This window comes from Rhinopithecus bieti, unplaced genomic scaffold, assembly GCF_001698545.2.
Source record: "Rhinopithecus bieti isolate Rb0 unplaced genomic scaffold, ASM169854v2 scaffold_23405, whole genome shotgun sequence".
In the NCBI taxonomy this organism is placed as follows: domain Eukaryota; kingdom Metazoa; phylum Chordata; class Mammalia; order Primates; family Cercopithecidae; genus Rhinopithecus; species Rhinopithecus bieti.
The window spans coordinates 642,678-665,595 of record NW_016811519.1 but is presented as its reverse complement, the minus strand read 5'-3'; the positions used below and the strand labels follow the sequence as shown (position 1 = coordinate 665,595).

The 22,918-nt window shown below is 42.6% G+C and overlaps 1 protein-coding gene across 1 annotated transcript in view; it reads right to left on the bottom strand.

Moving 5' to 3' along the window:
* LOC108543476 (ankyrin repeat and sterile alpha motif domain-containing protein 1B-like) overlaps positions 1–22,918 on the bottom strand; it is a 520,103-nt gene that overhangs the window by 23,318 nt on the left and 473,867 nt on the right. The window contains 3 exon segments of the mRNA XM_017893958.1: positions 4,114–4,251; positions 12,619–12,705; positions 13,627–13,638. Coding sequence (XP_017749447.1) covers positions 4,114–4,251; positions 12,619–12,705; positions 13,627–13,638 — 237 coding nt within the window.

Below are 22,918 nucleotides of genomic sequence, written 5' to 3'. Positions count from 1 at the left end.
GGGCTGCAGGCCTACTTTCCCGGACTATAATTTCTGAGAAAATGCTCTGAACTTCAAATCTAACTGTCCATAAACTGGAAACTTCCTAAACGTCACTGAATTTTCTTGATGCTATCAGATAAAACCATAGGATATGTGATAACAGTACATAAAAACACGTGATCCATAAAAGGTCTTTAAGGTCAAAAAAGCAGTAACTTCACAATTAAAAATGTATACATACTTACTCAGCTAAAAGGTTAAATGTGTATTTGAGGTATTATAGGTTATTCTTTAGTTTTTTTTTTTTTGCCATTTGGGGCAGCCCAGGGGACTGATTCATATCAAAAGATTTTTAAGGCTTCAAGACTGGACTGGTATTGAACTGCCCTACATAAAGATACAAAATCCATGCTCAGAGAAGCTTTTTTTAGTGCAAGTGAAGCCTGTTGCATCTCAGAATTGCTCAAAGTCTCAGGTCAAGGCTGGTGGCCTTTGTTACTAATTTTGAGGTTTGACGAACTGTGTTCACCTAGAGAAGATTAAAATGGAGGATCTGTGTAAGATGAAAGTCCTTTGGAACTGATATGAGAATCCTAAGCTAGTCATGTCTACATTAAATCAGACATCTGGATGAAAAGATAAATGTTGAAGCAATTCTCTACATGTTTTCCAAGTGTATGGGGGATATGATGTTCATCATAAAACTAAACAGTCGACTATTTCTTCCCCCAACATTTCACCTCAGTATTCTGGTGTCACATATATGTATACATATAGCTAATAAACTCAAGGGGGCAGACAGTCCACAGAAACCAGTTTTAGTTTGATGTGGAAAAATGCTTTAGATACTCTGATGAAGGCAAATTATACATTACCTTAAAAACCAATTTTATTGAAAGAAATGCTGCAATACTTAGGAAAAGGTGGCATTGATCCTGAAAAGTGTCAGAATATTCATGTTGATGTTCAACGCAAACATGGTCTAGAGGCAACAAGGTTTGTGGAATCAATGTTTTCTTTCTGCTGTTTCTATTTTAATGTTTATCTATTGCTTCCACTTTTTCAATCCTTTCATAATGGCAGTAGGAAAACTTTGGAAGATAAATACACATCTGACAAACCTATCTTATGTCTTTTAGCAGAAAAAGGGTCAGGCTGTTAACTGACGTCAGCAGGCAGGGAGAGGGAGGAGGTGAAGGAACAAATGCTGAACACCTGTTATTTATGAGGCACTCTACATATGTTCTTTCATTTCTCTCCTGGCAAAAACCTGCAAGGTAGAAACTCTTGTCTCTGTTCTCTAGCTATGAAAATTGGGACTCGGAAAAGTCCAGCAACTTCTCTAAGACCAGGGAGTAGACAGATAGCTGATTTGGGATGTGAACTTCGGTATTCCGTACTTTCCATGACATCAATCCAACCCCTATAGAGAAAGGTGTTTCACATAAACCAAAATAGATGTGAACAGGATGATATTTGACTGTATAAAGAAACAATCACATTTTACAAGAATTGCAAGTTATGTTTAAGGCACCAGAAACCTAACACTGCACATCCTTGTAAACCCTGAATGAAATGGCTTTAATCGACACTTTAATCCCATGCAAACAAACGCACCCTGAGATATTTAGAGTAGCCTTGCAGGGCGTTGCTTTGCAGTCTTTACTGTTACCACATACTACTTTTATATTACTCTCCTCAAGCCTCCGCAAATGGAAGGGATTTTTTCTTTTTAAAGGCCCATGATCATTCTTTCCCAGTTTCAATGTTTAAAAACCAAAAGGGGTGAGGAACATGTAGCACGATACAAATGCTCTGAGCATGAGCTGCCTGACTCATGGACCTTAGGCTGGTGTAGATTTTGGATTACAGTTGGCCTCGGCCTACAGGTGTTCATCAGAACGGGAAAATGTTGCTTCAGGCAGTCTTCTACCGATGACATTGAACTGGGGGCTGGCCTCTCACGAATATATCAATAGGTGATTCCTGATTCTTTAAATATATATATTTCAAACCCAGTGAGCAGAGCAGAATCATCAAACTTAAGTGGCATTTTCAAATTATTCTGATTATAAATATACTATATCACAGATATCCTCAAGCAATTTGTACCACCTCAAGGGCCTATCAATCTTAAAGAAACATTTGTTGTTTCTTTTAATTGTTTTCGTTTTCCAAGTTAGTAATATATGAGCTAGTCTTTTAGGTTTAATGACAAGTATGGCTATAAGTGGAAGTGGTGTAATCCTGTAAGGATGTCATTACAAGACTTTTTTTTTTTTTTTTTGAGTCAGGGTTTTGCTCTGTACCCCAGGCTGGAGTGCAGTGGCACAATCATAGCTCAGTGAAGCCTCAATCTCCTGGGCTCAATGGATTCTCTCATCAGCCTCCTGAGCAACTGGGACTACAGGTGTGCACCACCACACCTGGCTAATTTTTTTTTTCTTTTACTAGAGACAAAGTCTCACTGTGTTGCCCAGGCTGGTCTTGAACTCCTGAACTCAAGTGGTCCTCTCAACTTGGCCTCCCAAAGTACTGGGATTACAGGCATGAGCTGTGCCTGGCCAAGAGTAACTTTTAAAAAAAATTGAGACAGGGTCTCTCTGTCACCTGGGCTAGAGTGCAGTGGTGTGATCAGAGCTTACTGCAGCCTCGACCTCCCAGGCTCAGGTGATCCTCCCACCTCAGCCTCTCAGTTAGCTGGTACTACAGGCATGTGCTAATTTTTTTTTTTTTTTTTTGGCATTTTTGTTGAGATGGGGTTTCATCATGTCCCTCAGGCTGGTCTTCAACTCCTGAGCTCAAGTGATCTGCCCACCTCGGCCTCCAAAAGTGCTGGGATTTCAGGTGTGAGCCACTGCACCCGGCCAAGACTAATTTCTGAATGAGCATATGGGCCAAATCTTGGAGTTCCCAATTACCACCTGCAGGTATCTAATGTGACTCCTATTCAATATAGAAGACTGCAGATTTGTATGAGGCAAACACACCTATTATGCCCTAGTACTTAGAAATGGCTACTAGAGAAACCTACAGACATAGTGAGGGACAAGGGGGCTGTAAGACCTTTACTATGTTTTGGTGCCCGAGAAACAAAGGAATTTCTCAAGTCTGAAAAGTGAAACTAGTAGTTGAGTAATGGCAGCTGAGATACTAGGTAGGGTTGGCGTTCTAAGTTGAATGGAAGAATGAAAATATTGAAAAATCTCTGAAGAGCCTAGTCTGCCAAAATGTACTTAGTGTTATGAGTGGAACTGTGACCCACTCAAAATTCATATGTTGAAGGCTTAACACGCAGTACCTCAGAATGTGGCTGTATTTGAAGACAGTGCCCTGAAAGTGGTGATTCAGTTAAAATGAGGTCATTGGGGTGGGCCCTCATGCAATCTGACTGGTGTCCTTACAAGAAGAGGAAATTTGGACCCAGACATCCAAGCACAGAGGAAAGGTGATGTGAGGACACAGCAAGTAGGCAGCTGTATTAGTCTGTTCTCGTGCTGCTAATCAAGACATACCCAAGACTAAGTAATTTATAAAGGAAAGGGGTTTAATTGACTCACAGTTCCACATGGCTGGGGAGGCTTCACAATCATGGCAAAAGGTGAATGAGGAGCAAAGCCACGTCTTACGTGGTGGCAGGCAAGTGAGAGCTTGGGCAGGGGAACTCCCATTTATAAAACTATCAGATCTTGTGACACTTACTATCACGAGAACAGCACAGTAAAGACCCACCCCCATGATTCAATTACCTCCCACCAGGTCCCTCCCACGACACGTGGGAATTATGGGAGCTACAATTCAAGGTAAGATTTGGGTAGGGACACAGCCAAACCATATCAGCAGCCATCTGCAAGGCAGGGAGAGAGGCCTCAGAAGAAACCATACCTGCCGACACATTGTTTTTGCCCTTCTGGCCCCCAGAAACTGTGAGAAAATGAATTTCTGCCGTTTAAGCCCCTCGGTTTGTGGTACTTTGTTATGGCAGCCCTAGCAAAGAAAAATACACTTGGTATGTATCTTAATACCGGGTAAACAAGCCAAGCTAGCATGTTAACTATAAGTTGGGCTTTCAACACAGTCCAGGCCCATTTTGGAAAGTCTTTAATCTGTTGAAAGGCAGCGGGTACTCACCACATCGAAGGCAGTAAACACGTGACAGTAGTGGTGATTGGACTTCAAATCTTTTGTGATATAGGCAAATGTTGAGAGGTCTTCTGGGTCCTGGGCAGCACAGGAGATATTACGAATTTCATGCTCAGCAATTATGTTCTGGAAGAAATGACATAAATGATCATAGTTTTCCTCTGCAAACTAGCATATTTGACAACCAAGACAAGTAACCTGGGAAGCAGTTGCTTTCCTTCTTTCTGGAGTATTCTAGACTAGCAACACTCAAAGTGGTCCACTGTATTATCTGTGGGTAAATGAATGCCAGATCTGGAAGAAATATTTTCATTTAATTAAAAACAACCTAACACAGTCATATTCTGGAGCTGCAGTTCTCACCAGGTGCTATGCATGGAAGCAGTCTGGATGGCGGCCACTTTTTTTCTTTTTTGAGATAAGAGTCTCACTCTGTTGCCCCTGGAGTACAGTGGCGCAATCTTGGCTCACTGCAGCCTCCCACTCCCAGGTTCAAGCAATTCTCCTGCCTCAGCCTCCCGAGTAGCTGGGACTACACACGCATGCCACCACACCTGGCTAATTTTTGTATTTTTAGTAGAGACGGGGTTTACACCATGTTGGCCAGGCTGGTCCTGAACTCCTAACCTCAGGTGATCTGCCTGCCTCGGCCTCCCAAAGTGCTGGGATTACAAGTGTGAGTCACCACGTCCAGCCTCCACTTTAAAAAATAACAGTAATTACTAAGCATTTGACCTTCCATTCCCCATGTCCACCTGTAGCTGTGCAGCACTGCTTTCTGCTAATTCTGTATGGAAGGAAGCATCTGTCGTTTTCTCTGTGTGAGAAGAGATCTGACCCAACGAGGCTCTTCAAATCCCTCGCCATCAAGATTGCACATTGTTCTTGTGTCCTGCTCCTCCTCCCTCAGAGCAAGGGCAGGTACTGAAGGAAGCAGGCAGGTGGAAGCCTCAAGGTGCTTTCTCCATGGAAACTAAGGTGCAGGGGCCTGATAAGAGAAACACCACACTGCAACATTCAGGTCTTGGATGCCTTGCTTGATCCGGGCCCTGTGGCTATATAAACAACACCTTCCTAACTACATCCACTGTGTATAATTAGGAAGTGGTGCTGTTGCTACCATTATTACTTCACAGGTGAAGCAAATAGTACTCAAAGAATTTAAGTGCCTTATGCAGAGCAGGTGCTGGGGTGGGACTGAAATTTAGGGTTGTCTGACTGTGGAGCTCAGGCTCTTTGAAACGCATTGCAATGCCCTTCATCGTCTCCACCTCCCTCTTACTGGCTTAACAAGAATCGCGTTTTTTCCTCTCTAGCATCTCTTTGTGCCTTCTTCCCCAGTGGGAGAAAGGTTGAAGTACCATTGTCCTGAAGCACAAAATAACCATGAAGCAGCTTGGCTGCAAACCCTGCTAGAAACTTCTTTTGATACATAGATGTGTTTAAAAAGAAAAAAAAAAAAATTCACGTAATCGTGCAATCATTTTTTATCTTATAATATCCCATTTATGTTTTTTTGCAGCTGTCACAGATCTAAAACCCTCAATGCTTTAGTTACTCTAATTACTTTTAATTGCGCTGTCTTAAAAACCTGTCGGCAATACAGTGTTCTGTGTACAGCCATCAATGCCTAAAAATGCTTACAAAGTGTCCTTCCCTGCCAGCAGCCCCAGCAAGTACTTCATGTCCCTCACTTAACCAAGCTGAGTGGTTCGGAGGCAATTACAGAATTAAAACTCGCAAAAGAAAATTAAATTAAGACATTTTTCACCGTGGTCTTGTGTGTTGACATTACATGCAGTACTCCGTCAAAAAATAACTCAAATTGCAATTGGAATCCCATAAACAAGTAACATTCTATTGCAAGATAAGTTTCAAAATAGAAGGTGATGATCCTTTTCTGGCATCCAGATAGCATTCCTTCAAGTAGAAAACCAAATTAGGGATGAGTGAGTCTTCAAATGAATGCTAAAATGAGAAAAAGGTGCAATGTGAGGTGCTGTGGGAGTCTCTGCCATTATCTTGATTGGGGGCACCCTGGGAAGCCTGGGTGGATTTGGTCTCACCTGTCCAGGAGGCACTGTCACAGGAAATAGATGCTTCAACTTTTACTAAGTTGGCATTTTGTGTTCTGGAGATCTTTTGCAAGATCTCAAGGTAGATCCACTTCTTGGGAAATGAAAAGTGCTCTGTGATTTTTACTGCACTGAACTCCCTGAATCTTGCCAACTCATGGGATGCCACTCTTAACAATTTCCAATGGTGCATGGCAGCACTGTGGCCAGGGGTAAAGTTGCAAAGGAGGAAAAGCGTATCTTTGCTGCTCTCCTCCTCTGTCTTTGCTGACCCCTGAATTTTCTGGAGCCCTCTTCTTCTTCTCTTTCTCTTTTTTTTTTTTTTTGAGACAGGGTCTTGCTCTGTTGCCCAGGCTGGAGTGCAGTGGCACCATCTCAGCTCACTGCAACTTCTCAGGCTCAAGCAATCTCCCACCTCAGCCTCCTGAGTAGTTGGGACTACAGGTGTGCACCACCAGGCTGGGTTATTTTTTTGTTTGTTTTTTCTTTTTTCTTTTGGTAGAGACGGGGTTTTGCCATGTTTCCCAGGTTGGTCTCCAACTCTTGGGCTCAAGCAATCCACTTGCTTCAGCTTCCCAGAGTGCTGGGATTACAGGTGTGAGCCACTGTGCCTGGCCTAGTCCCCCCTGTTCTCTATTCCCCAGTACCCCAGGACTGTCTTTTAGCTTCCCAGGGAGGCCTGATCTATGTGATGCTGCATGTTCCAAAATCAGCCTCCTCTCCAACTGTGGAAACTTCTACTACTCTATTTTCATTGTCTAAGCTAGAAGGAAAGCTCATGCTAGTAAAAATATTCTATATTCAGGTTGGAATAACTGATCACTGTCGTCATCTTAACTGGCACTTAAAAGATGCTCTTGAATTTGTATTGATAGCCTATGGAGGCAGATATTTTTGAACAGACCTTTGTGATATATTGCCAATGCCAGAATGGGGTGAGGACCTGGGATGTCACTACTGAAATACTGCCATCACTCTGCATCGTCTACCTGTGCAGAATGGTGAAGCCAGTTCTCTACATGCAGGACGAATCCAAGGCCAAGGATACTACAGCTGTAGACTGTATGGAGACTAGATGGTAGACTTCCTCCTTGGAGAAGAAGCCAAAGAGGAAGACATTCTTTGCACCTCCTGTCATGCATTTATGAGTGGCTTTTCCACAAATTAAAAAGTGATGTCATGAAGAGGTACAGGTGTGCACCTCAGCTGAAAACTGGACTCCTCAAATGTTCATCAGCCTCCATTTCTAAGTGCGTTTTAAGAAGACTAGAGCTTTAAAAGGCTCAAGAGAAGAACTGGCAAGGGGCTCCTCCTGCCTCTTCTTGGGGATAGAAATTCTGGCACTGTAGCACCCTTCAACAGGGAGAGATGGCTTTTCCTGTCTGTTGTTTTCCATCATGGTGAGAAACAGCTGAAGAGGTGTCTTGCTGGTAGGGGTAGGACAGGATTCTCGGATCCAGCTAACTCATATGGTGGTTCTGAGAGGGGCATGTGGTGATGAAGTGATGCAGCCTAGCCTAGAGATCTGCCTCTCGCCACTGCCTTCAATCTGAGCCCTGACAGGTGGGACCTTTCTCCTGCATCTCCTCATCAGGCCGGGCTTTTCCTGAGTGAGGAGACTGCAGTGTTCCCTCCAGGGCGGGTCCAACAGTGTAGACCGAGAGCTAACTGGTGATGCCCTGTCGGGCACGTGATGTGAGAACAGCACAGGTGCTTAACATGGCCTTAATTTGTCTCCAAGCTTCTTAGGAGTATTTGCTATAAAAAAACAATGGGAGGTCCACCACAGTGACTCATGTCTGTAATTCCAGTGCTTTGGGAGGCTGAGGAAGAAATATTGCTTGAGGCCAGGAGTTTAAGACCAGCCTAGGAAATATAGCGAGATCCCATCTCTACAAAAAATTTAAATAATTATCCAGGTGTGGTGGTGCATACCTGTAGTCTCAGCTGCTCTGGAGGCTGAGGTTGGGGGATCACTTGAGCCCAGGAGTTTGAGGTTACAGTGAGCCATGGTGGCGCCACTGCACTCCAGCCCGGGCAACAGAGCGAGACCCTGTCTCTTAAAAAAAAAAAAAACAACCTAAAAAAAACCCCAAAACAACAGGCACTTGTTCAGGCAAATGTTCCAAAGTATTTTGTGCCCCCAAAATAGGCCTTGTTTAAAACTGGCATTCCAAAAAAATTTTTAAAAACTCAAAAAAGAAAACAACAATGAAAGCAAAAAACAAACCCTGGCACTGCATCATTTTTAATTTAGCCAGATGGGAAGACTGAGGAGGGAGTCAGCACAGGAAGGCAAAATGCAACCTGCTCCTCAGCTGAGCACTGAATGTAGAAACCGTGTCTCCTCTCGGAAGACCTCCCCCGCCCCCCGCCAACCTGAAGAAGGGTCTGTTACTAAACAGTTGCAGTTCTGCAGGCGGAATTCCCTGCTACAGCAACCTTTGGGCTATTGATCAACAGAAGGCTGAGGTGATTTATCTAAAACACTTTAGTGCTAAATCTATTCCAAGTTCCACTTTTAATTCAAGATCGCTTTCTGCTTCCTCCTTCTTAAATCAGGATTAGTGATTCAATTCATTTCCTAAGTTGCTAGGGAATACATTTATGAGTTTATAACTAGGCCTCTAACCCTTTCCCATGAATTCAGCCAAACCCATTTATTTATTAGAATCAAAGGAAAGAAATGCTTCAGGGAGGGTTCATCTTTCACAGAGTCTAATGGGGGCTCACAGGAAGGGAAGAGTAATTAACACACAATGAATTATCCATTGCACTTCAAACTAATTCGTGGAAGGTAGCTGTGGAGTAACAGAAAAAGCGTTAGGTTAGGGAGGTTGAAAATCAAGTTTGAGTCGTTTTTCATGACCAACAGGCTGTGTGACTGCAGGGCAGCATTGAGCCAAGGGACTGAGGCCTTCAAGTCTCCAGCTGCCCAGGGCAGATTAAACAACCCCCTCTCTGACCAGGGCAGGGGTAAGAGATGCAAGGTTAGGAGAGCACTGTTGAAGAATAAAGCACCATGAAAACATAAAATATGAACAGTAGGTTGGGCGCGGTGGCTCGCATCTGTAATCCCAGCACTTTGGGAGGCTGAGACAGGTGGATTATCTGAGGTCAGGAGTTCGAAAGCAGCCTGGCCAATATGGCAAAATCCCGTCTCTACTAAAAATACAAAAATCAGCTGGGCGTGGTGGCACGCCCCTGTAATCCCAGCTACTCAGGAGGCTGAGGCACGAGAATCACTTGAATTCCAGGCCTAGTGGCCTCTAGTACCTGAAATGATGAGATCTTTAAATATGCTTGTATATTACAAGTCCTTTGCTTCAAATAAAAGTGGCTCACTGACACAACACTGCCCAGTGGGGGAAATCCTTGGTGAAAACAGAAAGCAGGACTCTGGAGTTTATCAATCTGCTCCTTTTCTGCTGTGCTCTTTGCTCTAGAACAAAGTGGCAAACATAGGTGTCCTTGCAGACACTGCTAGAATCTAGGTGTCTGGGCATGGTTCCTTTCACACCACAACTTGAGGATGATCCTTCAACTGTGGATCCTCTGCCCCTTCTGAAGCCAGTCCTCCCGCCCTGGCTGGTGGTAGTGTTTCTCAGCCTTACCCAGTCACACTCCACCAATACGGCCTTCCAGTATTTCTTTCTTCTATCCTTCTAAACACAATCTCTCTACTTTGGCTCCCTACACAGCAACTACTAGACTACTGCCCTGAGTCACTCACTCTCTCCCTACCCACTGTCATACTGGGGGAGATCAGCTACCTCACAGGTCACTGGGATGTGGACCCTGTATAGCCAGTTGAAATTAACATCCTCCAATTCCTTTAAAAGCATATGTTGTCATGCATTCACAGATTGGCTCCACTTGCCACCAACATACGCACTTTGCCTTTGCTCTAGATTCTGAAAATATGTTGAGGACCACACGGCAAGGACTTGAAAAAATCTGCTGACCTTCTATATTTAGCATCTTTATTTACACAGAATTATCTTTTGCATATCTTTCTGTGCTTTTGCTTCCAAGAGTAGTCATCAGTGAGCAAAGGTTTATGGATAACTCATCTAACTATTGGCAATTGAAGCAGAAGTATCTCCTTGAGGTACAGGAGCATCAACTTCTGTGTCCCTTGATGTGTTAGTAAGCAACATACAATGAAACTGGCAAGCTCTCTTTCATTCTTCTGATTGTGGAGAGCGGGTTAGAGAGAATGTTATTAATACAGCTGCATCCAGCCATACCCCCAGCATCATGAAATGACCGACTTAGGACTGCAGGAACTTCTCAGGGCAAATGCCACTTGTTTAGAAATTGTCAGAATCCAAGTCTGCTAAAGTTGTTCATCTAAGAGAGTGTCAAATTCATCCACTGAAAATATACAGCTATTCAAGCTTTTCAAGCATAAATGGAATAGAGGGAGTTTCTCCAATTTAGAAAAAAAAAAAAAAATCCAGGTGCCAAAGTCTTTCTTAAGATTTAGATACAGCAATAGCAATGGTATCTGTGTCATTCTATAATATGTTCCATAAAGTGTTAGAACTTTTAAAACCAACTGACTATAACTTAAGGTTAAAGTAATTTTATATACCAGGAACTAAAGATGCTTCCAAAAAATAAAAAAGTAAATCGATTGGCATTGTTCTCATGTTAGTCTCCACAATTATTATCTGTCAACAGCCATCAACAATATTTTGCATAGTTGGAATCACCATTATGCTGATATTATTGGTCAGCATAATGATGCTGGTTATATGCTTTTTGCCTGGGTTTCAGAACTTTTTCTATAACTGTGAGGTTGTTTTCCCAAGTAGATTTGGGAAACTTGGGTTTATCTACTGAAACAACAACCTCTTTCGTTACAGAAAACCAATTGGAAAAACTTCCGATTCAGATGCTGGGGTTTAATACAGACACCAAAGAGTCACTGCCCGTGAGACTTCTCCCTGGTACCTAAATCCAGTTGCCTTGGCCCTAAGTTGCTGTTTCTTAAGTTCATCTGTTTCACGATTTCTGTTCCCTTTCTCCAAAATGGAAGAGGTCCAGGTGGGAGGTCTGGGTGAGAGGTCCAGAGAAAAACCAGCATTCACCAATAGTAATCACCTCTTTTACCCTCCTTCTGTACTTGATTAGTTGAAAGGATGCAGGAATAAAACACATGAACGTTTGGGGTTTTGTTAGGAGAAGCCAGTCAGCTTTGAGTTTAAGGAGAGGGACAAGGGTCACCCAAGCGTTCCACTTCAGCACCAGGACGCTGTTGTCTTTGTCAAGAAAGGAATGCTTTTTCAGTAAAATGCAACCCCGCTGACCACACTTGACATCACAGCCCACAAACTATTCCCACTGTGAGGAAGAAGTCACAGCGGAGCCACAGCATGGCCTGGGCTGCTTTTCTGATTGTGTCTCCTAAGAAAACAATACAGCTGAGGCTGGGTGCAGTGGCTCACGCCTGTAATCCCAGCACTTTGGGAGACTGAGGCGGGCGGATCACAAGGTCAGGAGATCGAGACCATCCTGGCTAACATGGTGAAACCCTGTCTCTACTAAAAATACAAAAAATTAGCTGGGCACGGTGGTGGCGCCTGTAGTTCCAGCTACTCAGGAGGCTGAGGCTGGGAGGTGGAGCTTGCAGTGAGCCGAGATCACACCAGCCTAGGCCACAGAGTGAGACTCCATCTTGGAAGAAAGAAAGAAAGAAAAGAAGGAAGGAAGGAAGGAAGGAAGGAAGGAAGGAAAGAAAAGAAAAGAAAAGAAAAGAAAAGAAAAGAAAAGAAAAGAAGGAAGGAAGGAGAGAGAGAGAGAGAGAGAAAGAAAGAAAGAAAGAAAGAAAGAAAGAAAGAAAGAAAGAAAGAAAGAAAGAAAGAAAGGAAGGCAACAATACAGCTGAAACTCTCTCCCATCTCAGAGGTTGGGAATTAAATGTAGTTATAAAATTAAAAAGTGAGAAAATTATCAACAGAAAAGACACATATATATATCTAGATAAATAAAGACAAAAGTTCTAGCCCTTTATCTAGTAACATCTCCTCTGACGGAGGAGTGATGACATTGTTGACTTTTCCATCTACAAGTGATTTTGTCTTCTTTTCAATGTTGTCCAGATCCAAAGGGACATGCTAGATAATAAGTGGCCACAGTTTAATAGAGAAAGCATCATGAAAAAGTGACAGCGCAATATTTATAGAAACCCCAGATCAAGCCCTTCCCCCAAATGGTGCCTTTCTGTATGTATGAAAGTGTATGTGTGTGTGTACATGAGTGTGTATCTATAGGTATATGTAGGAAGCATGAAGGTTGAGGGAATGGGATGATTAAAGTGGAGAATGCTGGTTATTATAGGAAGCAAAGGATTCTAGATCATATTCTCAAGACTGCATCTGGTGTCTAAACCAGACAGAGGTGTGGTACTTACCTTATTTGTTGCATCAATAAATTTGACTCCTTTATATGAAACAGAAAGAATAATAGTAGGGACCTTCTTCATTTGCTCTGTAGACTTCTGAAATTAAAATTAGAAAGCTGTTAGAGCAGTTTGTGTTGCGTGGCAACTGAAGCACATAATTTTTCCTCCCGAAAGATAAAGATGAGCTCAAATTAAAAACAACACACACACACACACACACACACACACACACACACACATCAGATACACACCACGCACACTCTAATTTTAATGTTTGCTTCTCCTCTCTTGGGTTGAGCTATACTTTGGGCTTATAAAGTTATCTGTCTTGCCCTTGAGGAACTAAAAAGAGCTTGTTCCGTGACTTTGTGTGGATGAAGGAGTACTTCTTTTCCCTGACACTAAAGGGTGAATGAAGAGGTCTGTCTCCTACTGCAATTTCAAGTGACCATTCCTTTCACAAGATTTACACCACGTCAGACTTAACTCCAAGGATGCATTCAACATTAACAAAATATATGCACCCTGGCTTTTCCTAGTTACCTTCATTCTTCAAGGCACAGAGAATGCTTGGATGTATACTTAAAATAGGGATGTGAAATACTATGTATTGTTCTTGAACTGGACCGAATCCAAAAATGCTGATATTATATTTACAGCAGAATCACTTGTGACTACACAGGATGTAATGATACTCTAGAACAAGGAAGCCCTCCAGGAGCAGTCCGGGTTTTGAGCCACAGCTAAATGCTGGACAGCCCAGGTAACCTACTTTATCACTGAGATCTGCTACATTCCCTTAGGCCAGGTTCTTGTGATAGATGTTCACACTGGCTGAATGTGCTTGGAGTTTGCAGCTTGTACGGTTTTATGCATCTGCAAAAAGTTTCTCTATAATTGAGTATGTGCCTTTCCTGTTTAGCTTTCTCATTCATCACCAGTCACCAGCAGTCTGTTTACTTCATTGCCCTCTATGTATACTACTAATAATCACACTAAACATCAAGAAGAACTTACCTGACAGTTAGCCTGGTGGATTTTCCAGTTAAGATAGATGGGAACATAATAGGAGAGAAAACACATAAAAGGTGAGAGAGAGGGAACCATTTCAATAATTCACCAACAGTATAAATTCATTAAAAAATAAAAGATGCCACAAAAGAATAGGCTTCAGAGTCATCAAAGATGCAGTGCTACTGTTATTTTAGAAATGCTGCAGGCTTTCACAGGCCCCTTTCTTTCTGTTTCTCATCATTCTGTTTACTGCACTACACAGTCTTAGGACTGACACACAAGAAACTTCCACTTCGAGCTTTCAACAACTGGTTGTTTTATGTCTATTAAGGGAATCAGGAAAAAATAGAAACTTCCTTGATTTCTTCATTTATATTTCCCAATTTTCTAGTTTTAAATTCTGGAATGCAGCTAGCATTCAAGAAGGCTTTTAATTGGATAGTGTGAGTGAAACTCATTGAACTCAATGATGAGACGTCGATTGCATCTTTTAGTTGAGCCATGAAAAGGGGTGTTTCACATTTTCCTGATTGTTTTTGACACAACATCTTTTTGAGAGCTACTACACTGTTTCAAAGACAACGGATTACTAAAAGTATTGTCATTTAATATTTGTTGTTTTATACAGTATGTGAAAAGCAACTCTCTTGAAGTGCTTTTAATCAGTTTTAAAATTCCCTGGACGCATCAGTTTTCCTTTGTGATTGCCAAAAAGAGAGATTATGAAAATAAAATATTTTCATAAAGTTGTAATGCTTCTTCCAACCACTTCTTAAAAATGTGCAAGATACATCAAAGACAGGCTAGAAGAAATCATATGCAATGTGTTGATTTTAAGGCAATGCGGTAGCTGAACTCTGTAAAGAGGGAGGGCTGGGGCAGCCCAGGCGACAGTTTGAATAACTGAATGCGCATGTGAAAAATTTTCTGCAAAGTGTCACAGTGGATTTTGGTAAATCACCTCACTTATCTTTTACCATGAATCCATTCTCCTGGACAGATCTATCTGTAATGCAAAGCAATACATAGCTAATAGTCAGATGAAAATCCATTTGTTATTTGTTCAGCCATTGAGTTGTCACTTTAGGCAACCACTGTGCTTGTCACTGGAAAAGCTTGAGTCTAGTTCAGGGATGGCAAACAGACCTCAAACTGTGTGCAAACACCAGTCTGCTGAAAGTACTGTGTTGAGACAGATTCTGAGCTGTGTCTGAGCTCAGTAGAAAAGAGGGTTGGGAATGATGTCGGCCATGGGAGAAGAAGAGGAAGAGGCGGCCCAGGGGCCACTCACGAACATGCCTGCTAGGTCTGATAGGAAGAACAGCCACAATTACAATGTTGACAGATGTGACAGGCGCAATGTGAACAACATGCCTCCAGGATAGTGAATAAAAACAGCATTATTTTGCATGACAGAGTGGGGCCAGTCTTCATTCATTCATTCGAAAGACACTGACAGCCTGCTATGGGTGATTGAGCTGACTCTTGATGAATAAGCATTTTCCAAGTGGCAAAGAGGCCAAAAGAGGTTGTTTTAGCAGCAGAACTAATACATGCACAGAGGCCTAGAAATGAGAATGTGGTGGGTTTGGGTAACTGGTGGAGATGAGAGTGGTAAAGTTGGTTTGGAAGGTTGTGACTTACTCTGACAAGTTAGGGTCCATTGGAAGCTTTTCACTAGAGAGTGACACAATCAGACCTGTGTTGCAGAAAGATTGTTCTGGTGGTTGTTTATGAAGGAGGGACTGGAAGATCTAGAGGCTGGATACAGGAGTGAGGAAGCTATTGTGCAAATCCAAAGGAGAGAGAGACCCTAAGCACCTGAGTTGAAGTAGAGGCATTGAAGAACAGGAGGAGGAGCCACAATGTTGATAAGGAAGAATTTAAAGGTTCTGTTGATTGATCTGCCATGGAAGATGAATGGGTGGGAGGATGCCATAGATGAAGAAGCCACTGAGATAAGGAATACTGGAGGGGAAAGTGTTTTTGCATAAGCATAATGGAAATGCTTTTGCACATGCTCAGTTTGATAAGCAGGTGGAGAGGTCCAGTAGGAAATGAGAAATGAGAATCAGACCTGGAAATCCACCCACATACATGGGTGGCCAAGGAGATGGGAGCAGACAAGGTGGTTTAAGGAGTGAACAAGAAAAGGGAGAAGGACACAACTTAGGGGAAGATGAAATCCCAAGGGGGTGGGGCAGAAACAAGAGCTAATGAACGACTGGAATTGAAGCTGGAAGATGTCCCTAACACAGTATCACAGAAGCCAAGGAGGAGAGGGCTTAGAAGGTGGGAGCAGTGCCCCATGCCATGAGGACTAACAAGGCCTAAAACAGTGTGCCTACCACAGTGGCTGGCACACACAGGAGCTGCTACTTTCACTGGGCTTATTGGGTGGAATCCTTGGCTTTTGCAACAAGAAAAAATTGTTGCTGATTTCATTAAGAGTAGCTTCAAGAGAATGGTGGCAGCAGCTGGAGAGGGGATTACAGTGAGTTGTGCAATGGATGCCAGTGAAAGGAAGCAGGGCTGGAGCAACAGGCAGGTCAGGACACAAGCTTCTGACCTGACATGAAGGCTTCAGTGGTGGTTCCTGTCATGGTACAAAGATTCCACATCAGATGCTCAGCCAAGTTGAATGAAGAAAAGAAAAGACAAAGTATAGTCATTTCTTTTTTTTCCATGGGTCCCAAGAATCTCTGCTCTCCTAACTGGAGGCAGTGCTGTGCACAGGCCTCTATGAATGGCAGTGCTGGGGGTGGCCATGCTTTCCAATCTGGAGCCCAAACTGCACTGCTCTCTCCACTGAGTCATTTGACAAGAAGCTGATGGATCCTGACCAGCCACGGAGTTCTAAGGGAGGGTGGGAAATCTTCCAGGTAGAGCCCCTCCTTGAAGGCATTTATACTGCCTACAAGAGATAAGAATCCATCGTCTTTTAAAGGGGTTTTCCGATGGTGTACTTTGACAAGCGTTTCCAAAGAGGTCTTTTCATACATAATTTTAGCAAAAGATGAAAATGCATAGAAAGAAGGCAAAGAGCCTAGGCATGGTGGCTCATGACTGTAATCCTGGCACTTTGGGAGGCTGAGGTGGGAGGATCACCAGAGGTCAGGAGTTCAAGACAAGCCTGGCCCACATAGCGAAACCCCGTCTCTATTAAAAATAAATAAATTAGCCGGGCATGGTGGTGGGTATCTGTAATCCCAGCTATTCAGGAGGCTAAGGCAGGAGAATCACTTGAACCCGGGAGGTGGAGATTGCAGTGAGCCAAGATCGTACCACTGCACTCCAACCTGGGCAACAGAGTGGGACTCCGTCTCAAAAAGAAAAAGAAAAAAAGGCAAAGATCAAAGTTATTGAGTCTTCGGGGAGTCTAATCTGGGAGGCAAGAAATCTAATAAGCGCCCACTTCATTTATGAAGGCTTTACAGACATCAAAATGTGAGCACGGGGCTTCAGTCCAATCACAGGCAGTCGAGGTCCCTCCCTCCCCATTTTCTCTTCAGTGTTATGATTGTCATTCTTTTCTCCTTCCCAGGGACGAAGGTGCCTACTCTGAACATCAGGTTACTGAGCACGTGCTCTCAGGCAACACTGGTTTCTATGACCCATCTATCTGCAGGCTCTGCTGGGTGTCTGTATAATTAATACTCCCATATGTTTCTGTTAAAAATTCAAGCTTTATTGATTTGTATAAACAGAACTCTCTACTTCAGGCCCATTTCCCCAGTGAAAGATGCTCAAGGCGAACCTTCTGTTACCCTTCTCTTTTGTTTCTAGTTGCTTTTCCCAATGTCATGCTCTTTGTGGCATTTTTCAGGTTTCCCAACGTTCTCAAATTTACCCCCCTTCAGAGCCAGCTTTACAGAAGAGACTACTTTATACTGAAGACCTCTGAGTACCTAAGCAGCTAAATACTCCTGGGTAAGGCCCCAAATTATCTTAATTTTTACAGCATCTTGCTTGCCTGCAAAAAGCATTATAGTGATATTCAAATGTATTTTGTTCACAATTTCCCAAATTAAGATGATCATACTTTTATTATTCCAAGAGAAATGATATTTAGTTATATAGAGATGTTACGTTTCTGAAACCTAAAATACAATGCAACATTTGAATCCTAAATTCAAAGGCAGTCTTCTCTTTAAGCACTTGAGTTTATATTGTTTATAACCATTAAACAGAAATAGGAATCAGAATTTCATATCTGGAGGTGGCCACCTGAAATACTGTTCTTAGTAAGTAATTGAATGCTTTTGGAGCATTTTAAAAGAAGAGATTTTGAAATCACCAAGAGAAAGAACCATCTTTCTTCTTTTCCTTTTAATTTTAAGTTATGAACGGCTTGGTATCAGGTCAGAAATCATCATTGGTGTCTTTATTACTGCCTTAAAGCATGTTCTGAAAATAAGTGGGTTTTCCATTTTGAATGCAGAATCAATAGTATGGAGATACCCTTTTCAGAGTGCACAAACTCTAATTTCAGAGCACGACTTTTCCGAGTGCGAATGAAAGCAGAGGGGTTTATGATGGGGATAACTTCAGTTGTGAGCTGTAATGCTCTTTGAGTCTGGAGTGGTGTTAATGTTCTGAGAGACAGGGAAAACAGTGAGGCTAACGTGGGGAGGATGCCACCAACCCTTCATTCTTACAATACCCCGATTGCTCCCAGCATATCTGAAGCACAGGCTGGGGAAGGGATTTCCGGATGGTCTGTTGCCATCCAACTTACAGTATATTTTTAACCTACACATGGCTATCCTGAGAATGCTTTCTAGTTAGATATTCAGTCCTGAGTCATAACTATTAATTTTGGCATATAATATCTTCCTTACTTAGATTCAAAGCTTAATTATTATATTCCACTTCAGCAAGTAAATTAAAATAGGATCAAGCAATTATGTTTGGTAGCCCTAAGTGACTTTCAAATGATTAAAAAACACACATAAAATAAGCATTATTGTGGTGATTTTGTAGGCAGTGAAACTAGCTAGGTTGTGGGATTTCAAGAGATAAAAAGCAGACCACCAATCAGCAATTTGAAATGAACTCTTACCCTTTGAAACTGAGCTTAAAGGCTACTTTCTGGGGAAAGGCTTCCACGGTCTCCCAGGCTGACAGGATGGCTTTCCTCTTGTTCCCCTCTCTGCCACTTTTCCCATGCACTGCCCTGGATCTTAGTGTGGTGTGCTTGCTTCCCTATGGGGAGTTCCTTGAGGACTGCTCACACCTTTCTTGATTTGTCTTCACCATAATGACCAGCACATAGTCTTACATTGAGCCCTATGAAGTGGCCATTTTTCAAGTCAAGAATGGCTAAGTACCAGCAATTTCATAGGATTCAATCTAATGGTTGCTGAAATCTATGACTGTTAAAGGAACAGACCAGTGAATTAATGTATCATAACAACCATGTAGCCAGCATTATAAGGAACCACAGTCTGGGTGCGGTGGCTCTCGCCTGTAATCCCAGCACTTAGGGAGGCTGAAATGGGCCGATTGCCTGAGCTCAGGAGTTCAAGACGAGCCTGGGCAACATGGTGAAACCCCATCTCTACTAAAATACAAAAAATTAGCCGGGCATGGTGGCGGGCGCCTGTAGTCCCAGCTACTTAGGAGGCTGAGGCAGAAAAATTGCTTGAACCCAGGAGGTGGAGGTTGCAGTGAGCCGAGATTTCACCACTGCACTCCAGCCTGAGCGAAAGAGCGAGACTCTGGGCGACGGAGCAAGACTCCATCTCCAAAAAAAAAAAAAAAAAAAGCACATTGCCAGTCTCTCAACACGCTGAGAGCTCAGCAAACTTTCAGAGAGCTCTGGTACCTACAGCCAGCAAGGAGGCCTTGCAAAGCTTGCAGGGGGACCACAAATGTGATTAGAGAGTTACCAAGACATTCCTATGGGGTGGAGAAAACTTTAAAGATTTTGGCTGGGTGTGGTGGCTCATGCCTGTAATCCCAGCACTTTGGGAGGCCGGGGTGGGCAGATCACCTGAGGTCAGGAGTTCAAGACCAGCCTGAACAACAAGGTGAAACCCCCATCTCTAGAAAAAAAAAAAAAAAGAAGATCGTGAGAGTTTTCAGTCTTAAGGAGGCAAGGCTTAGATCTTCATTTCTGCAACAGCAAAGTGGCTCAAATTGCAAGCATTAAGAAGAAAAGGCTTCTGGAGAGGGTAGAAGGATTCCTAAGGGCAGCTGGGAAGTTTCCCCTCTAGTCATCTTTAAAATAGTTTGGGTTCTCATCTGTCATTAATGAGGCTAAATGACCTTCCAAGTACTTTTCTGGTCACAGGAGCTCTGGCACAAAGGCTGAGGGAATACAGAAACTAAAACCAGGTGACAAGAACAGATAGTGGGCAAGCAGCCATTGAAACCACACCTCCTGCATATGACATGGCCGTTGTACTGCCTGTGTAACTCGCATGCTCTGGGGCCCAAGTCTGGCACAGCACAAAGCGATGCCCTCCATTTCTATATGCTGCTGATGCTGCATATCTGAGATCATACTTTGAGAACTACTGCTCTAAAAATGCGGTCGATCAGTTTGATTGAAAGTTACTGTCAGAACCGTTCTCTGCTGCTATGCATGTAAACTCGCTGTACTGCATCCTACATTAATTCAGAAAGAAGCTACTTTATCAAAACACACTGTTTTCCATTTGACAAGTGATTTCCAAAAATTCTTAGTTAGCATTAAGCTACAGCTCTTGGTCTTGAGAGCAATTAACAAGAATCATTTAATTCTTCATGGTTTCTCAGGGACTGTGAATGGATAAAACATTCTTCACATAAAACAAAGAGTTCAGTTCATAAGGACAGATTCAAGAGTTGCATCTAGAATAGATGTTGGCCGGGTGTAGTGGCTCACGCCTCTAATCTCAGCACTCTGAGAGGCCAAGACGGGCAGATCACTGAAGATCAGGAGTTCAAGATTAGCCTGGCCGCATGGTAAAACCCTGTCTCTACTAAAAATTAAAAAATCAGCTGGGCGTGGTGACGGGCACCTGTAATCCCAGCTAGTTGGGAGGCTGAGGCAGGAGAATCACCTGAACCTGGGAGGCAGTGATTGCAGTGAGCCAAGATTGCACCACCACACTCCAGCCTGGGCGACAGAGTTAATAACTCGTTAATAACAACGATAGAGTTAATAAGATCAGGGGTCACGCTGAAGATGAAGATATATAGTTTTTTATTAAAGTTCCCCTATTCTCCCTCAAATTAAGCACATGCTCTTGAGAGTTGTGATAGGCAAACATGAACATGGGCTTCTGTACTGTCTCTGGGAGTGTAATCTGGAACAAGTTTTCTGGAAGGCAATTTGAGAATAGTTATCCAAAGTTTCACAGTGTTTATACCCTTTGATCCAGCCATTCCAAATCTAGTGGCTCATTCTAAGGAAATAAACCAATTGCAAAAGATTTAGTTAGGTAAAGGGTGTTACCCATAGTACTGGTTATCATTTGAAAAAAATTAGAAATGACCCAATGACCAATGAGGAGAACTGGTTAAATAAGCTTGGTTCAACTATTGATTGGAATATTGTAATCAACCACAACAAACAATATTGGGGATGAATATGTATAGGAATAAAAATATTTCAAAATGTATTATTGTGTTTAAAATACATGATAAAACAGTGGGTGTGCAATATTTCCACTTATTAGAAAAATAGTGCCTACAAATGCATAAATTGTTGGTCTGGAGGATTACACAAGCATAAGATGTCAACAGGGAGGAATTTACCACTTCTAGGTGGTAAAATCACAGTTGTTTTTATTTCTCCTTCCTGTATTTCTATTTTAGAAGTGGATAGTAATGAATGTGCATTGCTTTTGTAATAAAATAAAATTTTAAAATGTAAGATTTTAATTAAAAATGCCAAATGCAAATGTGTGAAAAAACACACTGTTTGAATCTATCACTTATACGTGCAACTTCTGTGTTTTTTGGGGGTGTGCGTGATAAGCCATCTTGAGCTTATCAAGGGACCCACTGAGGAGCTCCTTCTTCTGGGAGGCAAGGGGCAGTTGTCAGCAAATGAGAGCACAGGACAGTATGTTTGGATTCCTGGCTTAGTTCCATTCCTTCCTCGCTGCGTGGTTAGGTACTCAACCTCCCTGGGTCTTAGTTACCTCATCTGTAAACAGGTATGTTAATATAGCATCTACATTTTAGAGTTGTGAGGACTGCACAGGATAATTCAGTGCCTAGCATGTAGTGAACATCAACAGATTTTAGCTATTACTGTTTAAAAACAATATCTTTTTTTGGTAGAGATGGGGGTCTTATCGTGTTGAACAAGCTGGTCTCAAACTCCTGGCCCCAAGAGATCCTCTTGCCTCAGTCTCCTAAAGTGCTGGGATTACAGGTGTGAGCCACCTTGCCCGGCCAGCTGTTATTGTTACTCTGAGGATGGATGCTTTCACTTAGGAAGTCCCTCTCCAAAGCAAAGCACTGGCCAAAGAGAGCAGAAACAAAATTGAAATCTGTGTGCATAACTGAACACTCTCCAGCCTACTTGTTATGATGGCAGGAAAACGGTAGTTGCAACAATGAACATTCAGTGGATCAATATATCTGGGCCAATGACAAGAGACTCAATCAATCAACATGTTTAGAAAGAGCTTGAGACAAGTGGGAATTAAAGACAGAAGCAGCCCAGGAAATCTTTCAGTGATGTGAAGTAGTGAGGGTGTTATATAGGAGAAAAGCTAGCAACAAGAGCAATAAAAAATAAGAAAGAGGCCGGGCGCGGTGCTTCAAGCCTGTAATCCCAGCACTTTGGGAGGACGAGATGGGCGGATCACAAGGTCAGGAGATCGAGACCATCCTGGCTAACACGGTGAAACCCCCGTCTCTACTGAAAAATACAAAAAACTAGCCGGGCGAGGTGGTGGGCGCCTATATTCCCAGCTACTCCGGAGGCTGAGGCAGGAGAATGGCATAAACCCGGGAGGCAGAGCTTGCAGTGAGCTGAGATCTGGCCACTGCACTCCAGCCCGGGCAAGAGCGAGACTCCATCTCAAAATAAATAAATAAATAAATAAATAAATAAATAAATAAATAAATAAATAAAAAATAAGAAAGAGAATTGGGGTTTGAAGACAATATGGAATAAGATGGTTGGTGCTCTTAAGCTTTCTAGGGAAGAAAACCTAGGCAATACCATTCAGGACATAGGCATGGGCAAGGACTTCATGTCTAAAACACCAAAAGCAATGGCAACAAAAGCCAAAATTGACAAATGGGATCTAATTAAACCAAAGAGCTTCTGCACAGCAAAAGAAACTAC